This window comes from Raphanus sativus, chromosome 4 (genome assembly GCF_000801105.2).
Source record: "Raphanus sativus cultivar WK10039 chromosome 4, ASM80110v3, whole genome shotgun sequence".
NCBI classification, from domain to species: Eukaryota; Viridiplantae; Streptophyta; class Magnoliopsida; order Brassicales; family Brassicaceae; genus Raphanus; species Raphanus sativus.
Window position 1 is genome coordinate 18,694,189 of NC_079514.1, and position 12,553 is coordinate 18,706,741.

General features: G+C 30.2%; 2 protein-coding genes across 2 annotated transcripts; one reads left to right on the top strand and one right to left on the bottom strand.

Moving 5' to 3' along the window:
* Positions 1–7,803: 7,803 nt before the first annotated feature.
* LOC130511154 (uncharacterized) lies at positions 7,804–8,377 on the top strand. The gene is made up of 2 exons (XM_057008023.1): positions 7,804–8,079; positions 8,153–8,377. Exons 1-2 carry the CDS (start codon positions 7,873–7,875, stop codon positions 8,375–8,377), a joined length of 432 nt encoding a protein of 143 aa, XP_056864003.1. The 5' UTR covers positions 7,804–7,872.
* A 349-nt stretch (positions 8,378–8,726) lies between these two features.
* Positions 8,727–10,301, bottom strand: LOC130511155 (protein FAR-RED ELONGATED HYPOCOTYL 3-like). The gene is made up of 2 exons (XM_057008024.1): positions 10,252–10,301; positions 8,727–9,983 (listed from the first exon to the last, which is right to left on the bottom strand). The coding sequence occupies exon 2, from the start codon at positions 9,975–9,977 to the stop codon at positions 8,727–8,729; it is 1,251 nt and encodes a 416-aa protein (XP_056864004.1). The 5' UTR covers positions 9,978–9,983; positions 10,252–10,301.
* Between the last annotated feature and the right edge of the window lie 2,252 nt (positions 10,302–12,553).

Below are 12,553 nucleotides of genomic sequence, written 5' to 3' on the forward strand. Positions count from 1 at the left end.
ATTATAATTCATCACTAAAGTAAAATTTTCAAATTTCTTTACAGTTTTTTTAAAAAATGTAATGTTTAACTGTAATATTATTAACTTCTTTTATATAGGGCAAATCTCTAAAATAGCACTTTTTAAGTTTTTGTCACAAAAATAGCACTCAAAAAATAAAATGACCAAAATAGCACATTTCTGTTTTGAAAATTTTAATATTATTTTTTATTTTTAAAAATTTGAACACATTCCTAAAGCCACACCCCTTAACTCTAAACCCTAAGTTTTAGATAAATTAACCCAAGGGTTATAAATGCATATTTACCCTTTAATAAAACTTATTTTAGTCATTTTTCTCCTTGTGATGCTATTTTTGTGACAAAAACTTGATTTGGTGCTATTTTTGTCTTTTTCTCTTTTATATATCTAAAGATTCTAAAAATACTATTTATTTTTACTTTTTGATCATTATAAATATTTATATCAATTTTAATTAATTTTATACAAATTAATTTAATATATTTTATCCAAAATAAATAGATAAAAAGATATATAAGCTTATAATTTATATATATACATATCTATTCTTAAGTATAATTTAAAATTTAAACAAAATTTATTATTATATTTTAATTTATGTTCAATTAAATCCAATGTTTAACCGTAATATTATCAGATTCTTTTACATATATAAATATCCTAAAATAATGTTCATTTGTACTTTTTGATAATTATACAGATTTATATCAATTTTTATTATTTTATACAAATTAATTTAATATATTTTATCCAAAATAAATAGATAAAATGTTTAAAATTATAGTTTCAATATATACATATCTATTCTTAATTATAATTTTAAATATTTTTTATCTTAGTTTATATTCAGTTAAAGTAAAATTTATATTAAAATATAAGTAAAAATAATAAAATAATTCTATTTTTAAATATGTTTTAAATTTAAAATTCTTATTACTGCACATGGTACAAGAAAACAGCTAGTTACTATTTAAATGTAGGTAGAATACCATTTCCATAGTTTATTTTAGAGAAATTCAGTTACTATATTTATTATTCCACTATTACACTATAGCTTTTACTCTAAATTACTCTATTTAGTTACTCTATTTGTTTCAAATGTTATATGTTTTGTTTTTTTCCACACAGATTAATAAAACATATTAAATTTAAGTATTAAATGCATAATTGTCTTGATTATATATTTTCCATGATTTTAAACTCATAAGAATTCATTAAATGCAATTAATTTTCTTGAAATTTACAATTAATCATTATTCGTTGATAACAATGTATTGGAAATATATAAAAATAATAATTTTTGAAACAAATTTTTTTCCTAGAATATGTGTTTTTATGAAACGGAGGGAATATTGTTTTTCTATCTCTCGTCTGTGTTTCCACCATTTTGTTTGCCAATCTTTCCCACTGTTATTTCTACTCTCGTTTACTCTCATTCTACCAATCACAATCTTAGAGCATCTCCAAAAGTACTCTCTATTTTAAAGTTTCTCAAACTCTATATTTGAATTTTTTAGCTAGTCTTCTCCAAATGTAAAACTTCAAAACTAACTTAAGAAAACCATATGGTGGTGGGGTAGTGGTCTTGAGGGAGTAACGACCCCAATACGGACCCGGTTTCAAAATCCTGTGTGGCCACCCGGACTAGCATTAAATTGCAAGAATACGTGGAGCGTCGTGGGTTTCGTGGGACTAGTCGGTTGACTTCGCCGGATCCCTATGGTTATAAAAAAAAACTAACTATAAAACTATTTTTATTTTACACTATGGTCTTTATATTCATGATACTTAATTTAAATTCATTAAATTTTATAATTAAATAGCACATATATAAATATATTGTAGAAATATTAATTAACAAAATGGTACAGTAAAATATATAATTTTACATAGAAATACACAATTAAATATTAAATTACAATTAAAATACTACATTATTCTATTAGACTATTTACGTAATGTTGTTGTTATCTAAATCTAATTTTGAAAAAAAACTTATTTTGAAGTTTTTATTTAATTTTAGCTGTAAAAAATTAAAATTATAAAAACAAATTTGAAATATGTATGAGTTATAAAATTTTGAAGGATTAAAAAGATTAAATGACAACATATTTATATTTAAGAATCATATATATGAAAAATATGAAACTTCAAATTTGAAGTTTTGAGTTGTGATACTATATATTTGAAGTTTTACTTTGAAGTTTCATTTGGAGTTTCATATTTGAAGTTATAGAATATATTTTGGAGATGCTCTTAGTCTAAGTCCGAAAAAACAAAATCTTATATATTTTTTTGACGAACTTCTTAAAATCGTATATTGTTCTCCATTTTCTTTTATAAATTATTATTTTATTCTTATGCTATGTGGACTCTAATTATTTTGAAATTTTAATACGTGAAAACGTCAGGTCACTATCACTCTTCACCAGACGACATGTGTTTCGTTTCCATATGGGAAATGTTAATACTTAATATACATATGTTTATAGATGCGTTCCCCAAAAAAATCGCTTAAAGATATCCGAATATAGACATTTACAACATGTTGAAAAAGAAAAAAAATATTTCACTAACAAATAGTGCAACCAAAAAGAAAAATCGTATTAGTGAATAACGAAACAAAAATATAAATTCAGTCAGTATATATATATAAACTAAGAAATGAAATGATTAGGAAAAAAGAAGTAATGATATGAACAGAAAAAATAATGATATGAACATGTTTATACAAAACAAAGAGACAAAAGATGATGGGGACCAGACGTCGAAAAGTGGGGGCGTAAAATTGACCTTTATTGAGCCACATTTGGATAATGCTCCTTTAATCTCATTTTTCCCGTCTCATTCAATCTACATGTTTGATTAATTACTGTTGGGATACCTAAGAGGTTGACTTGAATGAGAAGAAGCAAGTGAGAGCCCAGCACAATCAGCACCAACTGTATGTCGAAGACATCCTAAATCTCACCGAAGAGTCCCACCTTGAATTTAGTATTCTCAAAATACCAAGGATTGTTTTTACAAAAAAAAAATACCAAGGATTGCCAATGATGTATCTGATAAATTTGCTAAGAAAGGTAGAATGGAAAACGCAAGCTATGTTGTAAAATGGAACTTACCTATGTACTAGCTTTGAAATGAAATAAATAAAATGTTTTCTTTTTGAGAAAAAAATAAGTAAAATGTTGACAAAAAAAAAATTGAAACCGAACCAAATTGCTATTGAACTGATTTATTTTTCCTTTTAAGTCTATGAAGTTTTAAAGAATCTTTACAAGACATGTTTACGAGACTTTGTTATAGAAATTTGTATAACATACTATAAAAATTAGTGGAGGATATATATTGTTCTATCTTTAATACAAACTAGAACTTGATCCGCACATCCGTGCGGATATTTGATTTAACTTATCCTCAACGTAAATTCATAAACCGTTGATTTTATAAAACAATTTCATATATATTTTTATATTTTTAATTTACATATAGAGTAAAATATATTATTTTACAGTATAAATGTTTAATAATATTTTTTTTATTTGTACATAATATTATATTTAAAATTTTGTAACTTGATGCAATTTGATGTATTGTACTATTCATATATTAACCGATTTTTTTATTAATTTATTTAAAAAAGAAGCAACAAACTAAAATTTTAAATTGTTTGCATTAGTTTTCATGAATTATTATTCATTTATGATATTTCATTTTCTTGAAAATTGAATTCTCGAAATTTCTATATTTGACTAAACAAAATAAGGTACTAAATTTAAAATTTATTTTATATAATATATACTATGTATTTTAGTTTGTGTTTTCAATTTCACCACAAAGAAACAACAATTTTTTTAATTAATTAGTTTAAATTTATTTTAAATGCATTGGTAGAATCAGTAAATTAAAAGAAATATAAAATGAATTATTTGATTTATTGTAAATACAATGGCTAAACTTATAAATAAAAAAGTATTTAATCTGGTATCCATGTTTCCAAATAGTTTTCATTTATTCTGCTATTCATGTTTCCAAACTATATCAAAAAGAACTTCAGTTTTAATAATAAAGATTACATTGAGAACATGTGAGTTATGGTATTCTAGTATTGTATACATCGATAATATTTGTAAGGTGTAGACAGTGGCGGAGGCAGAAAATATTTTTATTGGGGTCATAAATATTAAGTGAGTTTAAACTGGGGGCAAAAAAATATTTTAGATTGGGGGCATATGGATTGGACCTTTGTATTTACACTGATTTAAATTTTTTTGTTGGGTTCAACACCCCTACCCTGTTGTACGTGGCTCCGCCACTGCTTCTAGAGCTTCAAATAATTTAGATACTACAAGACATTGTACTCACAATAAATTTCTTTTATCTTTAGATGATTGAATCATATCATTTCTTTATTATCATCTTTATTCTCAACTTCAAATGAGAATATGAGTTTTAACCGGAACTTTTTAGTATTGACCTTACATCAATAGCTCATTGTTTTTCCGAGTCTCAAGGAGACAAGATACGAGTATAAACTCCTTTAATCTCTTTTGTCTGTGGAATATGTATTTTGATTTTTTAAGGTTTTGCTCAACGGCTAGAGTTTCATGCTGATAACATGTTGTGAATCAAAAAAAAAAAGAGAATTGGTTAATTTTATTATTCGATAGTTTTTTTTTCTGAACGAAATTATTCGATAGATAAAAATACACATATATATACTAATATAAGTCAGAGTTTTGGAACTTTCTGGAACATGGGCTTTTGACCTTATGATTGACATCCATATAATTATCTATAACAAATTGAAAGATTTATAGCTGATATAGAGGATTATATAACTACCGTTGAAAAACATGCAGCGTCAAAATTCATAATTCTTCAGCATGCATGGAACATCATTTAAATGCTTAATCAATTCGGAAAATGTCAATTAGATGTTTTGAGGCTTTCTGAGAAGTCTATCAATTTGGAACATCGTTTAACTAAATAAAACAAGTCTATCAAAACTTTTTGAGAAGGAGACCAAGTTTATACATCCAAAAAAGGTAGACCAAGTGTTCGACTTGAAAACATAATAGAAAAGTAAACATGAATTTCTTTTCTTACGACTCATTGATGTAATAATGATGAGAATTATAGAGTACAAATAATTTAATGCGGTTTAATAGCCCATCAAATCAAATAATATTGAAGCGTAATAGTGAGCGACATGAATTGTACAATTTTGGCATTTAGTTTTTTTTGTAAAACGATTTGGCATTTAGTTTTATGGGACAGTAAAGTTTGATATCATTTTCTTGAGTGACATTTCACAGACGTGTATAAGTTGTCGCACGTGTGTTTCTGGAAATTCGAAAGGTAACTATAATATGTCAACCTTACTGATATTTTTAACTCTAAAACCCTTTAATTTCTTTTTTTTTTCCTTTAAATTTCCATTAGATATATAATAACCGAGTACAATTCCGAAGAGACATCATCTCCATTGTCCTTGGAAGGGAAATTTAAATCACTTAGAGCATCCTTATTGGAGTCCTTCCATCAAGTCCCCAATCTTCTTTTTTTTTTTTGGTCATGAAACTGCAAAGGTTGTCCCTTATATAAAGGCTTTTCCTCCATTTTCTTCCTTGGTCCCCTCCCCTTCTCCCTTAAGGGATGTCTTTTAAGACATCCCAATAATGATAGTCTTATATCCCTTACTAATCTTCATATCTTTCATATTCATTAAACCACATACAATTACGAAATTAGCCTCAGAGTAAAAAAAATAAACAAAACAAAATTAATCAAAATTATAAAAAAAACCGACGAGATGTCTATACCGACTGTACATACAACGATTAGTTTGAGGAGATTGCGTTTTGGAAAAAGGAATCCGATCTCGATTGATTGCTACTCCGGCGAACTCCGGCCTCACTCCGATTCAGTCCTTCGTCGTCTTCCGGCGCTGTTTAAGAGTCAATTGTATCCTCCATCCACCATAGGAGGTCAAAGAGGTAAGTTTTAGAGGCTCTCGGTTTTAGGGTTCCAAAGCTCCTCTCTTGAATGAGCTTAGAAATCAGATTGGAATAGATTTAGATGTTGCATCCTGGTATCCGAATCCATTATTAGTTGAATTGAGTAGGAGAATGGCTGTATTGTTCGATTCTAGTGCGCTGAATGTAGATTCAACCTCAAATCAAAACGTGTACAAAAATAGAACTAGAAAAACTAGTATTACTGATGATTATTGTAGAACTAGTAAAACAAGTATAACTTCGAATGTATAATGGGTGGTATTGGCAGGCTACAATGAACCACAACGTCATCATACACTTCAGATGCGAAGGTCGCATGTATTGTTTAGTGTTGAAGCATGCTGCGGAGGAGATAGATCTTTCAATGGTAGAAGCACGCATATGCAAAAAGGTGGGGCTTGATGAATATGTAATGTGAAGTTGAGATTGAGTTACATTCCACTGCTGGTTGGGAGTGACGAGAAATTCGTCATTTGTGATGAGGAGGATCTTCGTGGTTATCTTTTGTCCCTTGATAAAAACAACCGTAGGTGCATTTTGTTGGTGGAGGTCATCAAAAGGTTAGAACTCTCAGAGCAACTATCAAGAGCGGCAAACCAAGTTCAAAACGAAGTTCAAAAGCGGGAAAACGAAATTCTGTAGGTATGAACTATGAGGTGTGCCATTCGAATGATGATGAAACCGGAGATAAAACCATAACTCGATATGGTGGCCACAATCAAGTTGATAAACAACATGAGTAGAGGATTGTGGCGACTGAAGATGGAACCTCCTGTTTTATTGAAAAATTTTACTTTGTTTTATTTGGCTTTGCTTTATTTGTCCTTTAATACCATATAATTTTTTTTGATCAAAAGGCTTAAAATAGATACATTGAAAAATTTTACTTTGTTTTATTTGAACTCCTTTGCTTTATTTGTCATTTAGTACCATATAAATACTAGTTTCTAGAATAAAAAGTACATAAAATAAATACAAATACTAGTTTCTAAAAAAATTAAAATACTAGTTTCTAGAATAAAAAATAAATACATAAAAATAAATACAAATACTAGTTTCAAAAAAAATTAAATACTAGTTTCTAGAATAAAAAATAAATACATAGAAATAAATACAAATACTAAATCCATATTTACTTCGGTTCGATTTGGTTTCTAAAATCAAACAAATAAAAAGAAAAAAAAAGTACAAATACTACTATGGATAACTGTTTTCTGTTTTTGTATTACTAGTATGACTTTCTCTAATCGAATTTTGAAATCAAAATTTTTGAAATTGGAAATCAGAATAGGAAATATTATTTTTAGTAGTCGAAAAATGTTATATTCAACAGGAAAAAAATATATTATACTCTGCAATAAAAAAAACAACCCATCACTCTACATACACTTTCATAGTCATTTTGTGAAATATGTGATCACTCAATATTAGATTCCATTATAAAATATGTTTTCACACTTTTATTATGTAAAACACCAATATTCATCTTTTTAATCTTATATTTTATTGTACAACTAAAAAAGTGCCTTACAATTACATGTAATACTAAAATTATTGAAAATCACCGAAAGTACAACTATTTGGTAATTTTGTACAACTACTATCTTGAGGAGAACTACTTGTATATATTAGGCGGGATTTTGAAAAAAAATCGAAATTTTGGCGGACTTTTATGAGTCAAGGCAGGATTTTCGAGGGGAAATAGATTCCCACTTCCCACTTCCCACTTCTCTCTCTCCTCTCTTCTCTCTCCCTCCTCTCTCCTCTCTCTCTCTTTTCCTCGATTCCTTCCTTCTCCTATCACGAGATCTCCTCCTATCACCTTTCGCAAATGGATCCATGGGTTGAGAATCAGGAAAGGAAGAAGATGAAGAAGATGAAGAAACATTTTGACATGCTTCAGTTTATTTACGATGCTGAACACGGGATTCCACCTTCGTGCCCATGTGGGGGACGAATCGTCGACGAGGTTTCTACTAATCCAACAGATAAGGATTTTCTACCAGGCCGAAGGTACTTCACTTGCAATGAGTACAAGGTAATTTACATTTTCTCTACTTCCTTAACTTATGCAAAATGTCAAACTGAGTGCAACCATGTGAAACTTGCAGAATGATGGGTTTCACTTCCGTCAACCATGGGTTCTCGGAGTTGAGGAAGAGGTTCGCTCCTTAAGGCAGGAGGTGGACAAAATGGCTGAAGAGATGCACAAAATGGCTGAAGAAATTGCTCAGCTTAAGGACCTTCTTACCCGTAATGAGAAGCCTTATGTTGTTTGGATTTGTGTCTTTAGTTTCTGCAATAAGCCTTATGTTTGGATTTGTGGAATTGTGTGATGTTGTGTTAAAGACTATCTCCTAATTAATGTGATGTTGTGTTAAGATTACTGGTTTTCCGTAATAATACCAAAGTTTTCCGTAGTAATATCAAAGTTTTCCGTAGTAATACCAAAGTTTTCCGTAGTAATACCAAAGATTTCCGTAGTAATACCAAAGTTTTCCGTAGTAATACCAAAGATTTCCGTAGTAATACCAAAGTTTTCCGTAGTAATACTAATGTATGTTTCATAATACATAGTTCTCGAACAAAACACTTAAACTTAAAGTACAACACAATAAAGTTTTCCGAAGCATACTTACACAATAAAGTAGCTAAACGCATTAATCCAAATTCATCACTTCAAATTCATCCAACTCTTTTCCTTCCCTTCCCCCTGATGCGATCCGGAGGCATGATCTTCACCTCCTTGATCTGATCCGGTACATTCCAAGAAGACATGTCGGGCACAACACAAAGTGTCCTGTCATACGCCAAAGCCCACAATCCCGTCCAGTAGTATTTTGAGCACAGCTCATGGATATTAAGGCCGTTGCCATCAACATTCGTAGTGAAATAGATGTAAGCTGCTAGTCCGTGCAGGCAAGGAAACTTTTCATAATCCCACACCTTGCAAGTACAAGATTTTTCAACCAAGCTCGCCCAAAACATCTTTCCAGCAGTGTCAGTGATCTCGTACTTAAGCTCATAACTATTAAGCTCCCGTACAGATAGCTTTTGTGCAACAGCCCATAGACCGTGCAAGTAGTTCTCAACCAGAGGCACTAGGCTTGTATCGATTGATCTAGAAACAGCTTCCTTCCGTTGAGTGAACCAATCAGAGAATTTCCTGACGATACAATCCAACATTGGTATTAAGGCCCACGTCGTTGCCTCTTTAAACACGCTCTTCATTGATTCCACACTGTTGATTGTATCGAAGTTGTACCTGTCACGTGAGAAAAAAACCCTTGCCCATTTGTCATTTTCAGTATGTTCCTGCACATACTTGTACACAGCAGGATATCTTTTTTCAAATGAGTGGTAAGCAGAGTTGAAGTCATCCACCGTGTAATATCTGCCCAACTCCATAAATCTATGCCCGACTATAACCTTGTTGACGTTACCAGCATGCCATTTCACCTTTTCCTTCAAATGCCATAAACAATGTCCATAGTGAGCCTCTGGAAACACGCTTCCTATAGCGAAGATCAGGCTCTGATTTCTTTCACTCATGAAAACCAGTTCAGAAGAGTCTTGTATAACACTTTTAAGCATCTCGAAAAACCAAGTCCAACTAGTAAGATTCTCACTATCTAGTACTGCAAACGCAAGTGGATAACTTTGACCATTAGGATTTTGAGCTTCCGCGAAAACTAGAACACCACCATATCTGTTCTTCAGCGATGTCGCATCCACAGCTATCACTTTCCTCATAAATGCAAACCCTTCAATGCAAGCTCCCAAAGCTATGAAGAGGTACTTGAATTTACTTGCATCATCCAATTTCACACAAGTTTTTGTTCCTGGATTCACTTGCTTTAACATGTACAAATAGCTATACATCATCTTGTAGCTCTCTTCCGGACTACCAGGTATACCACTTACGTGATTGCTCATTGTATCCTGCCTAAACAAGAACAAACAAAAGAAACTGACAACAATTATCCCAAGTTATCTACAGTTCTATTAGTTGTCCCGAGTTATACAGTTATACTACAATTATATGAACAAGGTCGATATAAGTCAAATGTTAATCTGCCTATATATTCTCCAATTCTACTGCCTATACATTCTCATCCAACCATTGAAATGCATATACCAATGCATTTCAATTGCAAATCCATTAGAACCTACTTCCAAAAGAAAGCTCAAAGCGGAGACTACAACTTACGGATACGTCAGGTGATTGGTCTAAGCAGACAACAGCGGCGGCGATAGAGAAGCGGCGGAAGAGAAGAGTGAAGGTCGAGCTGAGCTGGGGGAGAGGCGAAGAAGGAGGAATCGTCTTAGCCTCTTATCATAATTTCGCGAGAGAGATAAGGAAGGAGAGGAAGAGAAGAAAAGAGAGAGAAAAGAAGTTGGAAGTTTCAAGCGATTAGAAATCGCATTTAATTTTGAGATTTTAGGTTTTAGTTGGTTTCTCTGATTCATCTCGGTTTACCCATTTAAATCGGATGGGTTATTGAATAGGTGGGTTTCACCCAGGTATTATATGTAAATACCAAGACATTGCTCGGTTTCTTCGTAAATCACTCAATTTTTGATTTTAAAATAAATGTTTAATGAAATAAGATTATAACAAGAATATTGTGGTTTTAAAAAGTTGATTCAAAGGCGTTACAGACGTTTTCTCAATTCCGAAGGATGCAAAAAAAAAATGGGCTTACAGCACAACCACGCCACAAAAGATTAGATACTCCTACTCCTATTACAGAAACTACCACGTTAGAAAAAAGAAAACCTTGTTGCCCTTTAATTTCTTTAATTTGAAAGGTACATTTTCATCCAAAAAAAAAGGAAAGCACACCTAAATATCTTAGATTAGAAATTAAAATTTTGTAAAACTAGCATCTAACTCGAGATAAATATAAACAAAAAAATCTCGAGATAAAATAAAATTTTGAGAAAATAGATCTTTGAAGTGTATCTAATGCTATCGAGAGATAGTGCTCACATCCGGTCACTATTGTTATCAAATGATCTCGAAGGAAAGTCAACAATAGTCGATTCTTTACAACACGATTATTCTTTTTTTTCAGATTCATAAATAGCGATGCGCATTGCTCTTCTCACTTTTTATTTTATCTTTGTTTTGATACTGTTATTTGCCATTCAAATACTATCTGCAATATATGAAAAATAACATTTTCGTAGACTTACTTAACATTTTCGGAGATGCAACAATATACGCCAGATTTGTTCAACAAATTGGTATATTCCCTCTTAATAATATCAAATACGAAATTAGAACATGTTAGATAACATTATTCTGAAATTGTCCATTTCTGGTACTTGTTTTTTGAACTATTCTGATCGATTATACAAGTTACAACCATTTCAAATACATTGTACCCAGGCAATTCTTCACATTTACTATCAATGAATGTATATACTGAAATATATTAAGAAACTAGACTGACTACTTTTTTTTTTTTTTTTGAAACACTACTGACTACTTTTCTATAAATTCTAATTTACTTATAAAAGATTGACTTATTCTTGGGTTCACCCCCTAGAGTGAACCCTAGGTTCACCAACCAATAGGATTGTGTCATTTAAGATTCAAAATTTTTTAAAAAAGGAAACAAAATATTATCGAATTATATTATACTTTCAAAATAAAAATTATACTAATCACAAAAACAAAACTTTTTAATCTTAAAAAAAATATTTTCAAAAAAAAAATTTAACGCTCTCAACAAACATTAAATCTTAGACTTTTGGATAAATCTTAAATTTTAAGATTTATCCAAGAATTTTGGATTTACCCAAGGGTTTAGGGTTTACCCAAGGGTTTAGGGTTTACCCAAGGGTTTAGGGTTTAGGATTAAGATTTAGGGTATAGTTTTTTGTTGATTGTGTTATATATAATTTTTTTAAATCAAAGGTTTACTAAAGGATTTAGGGTTTAACATTTAGAGATTAATGTTTTTTGTGGTATTAATTTTTAAAAAAAAAACAAAAATTTATTTTTTTGTATTTAGTATTATTTTATTTATTTTTACCTTATTTTTATTTTTAAAACGTAATATAATTTGGCAATATTTTGTTTCCTTTTTCAAAAAATGTCAAATTTAAAATAACTAAATCCTATTGGTTGGTAAATCTATAGGTTCACCCTAGGGGATGAACCCAAGAATTAGTCTGAAAGATCTGCTGAAGTTATGATGTTAATAAGTAGCCATTGTCCAGACTATCAATAAAATATGAGTTCATTTAAACTTAAAGCTACTTTTGATTTTTTTTAGTAGGCAATTTTCTGTCTACTACACTTTTGAAGGAAACATTTAGCTCATTACTGTTTTGGCATCTCTCATTTATTGTCTTTTAAATGCTTTCTAGTCATATACCAAATATTTTACTCATTTCGTATAAACACATACTAGATTTTGATCCACGCTTCAGAAGCGCAGATATTATTTTTCATTTTTATGAAAAATATTATTTGTTTGTAATCATTGAATGTAGTTATC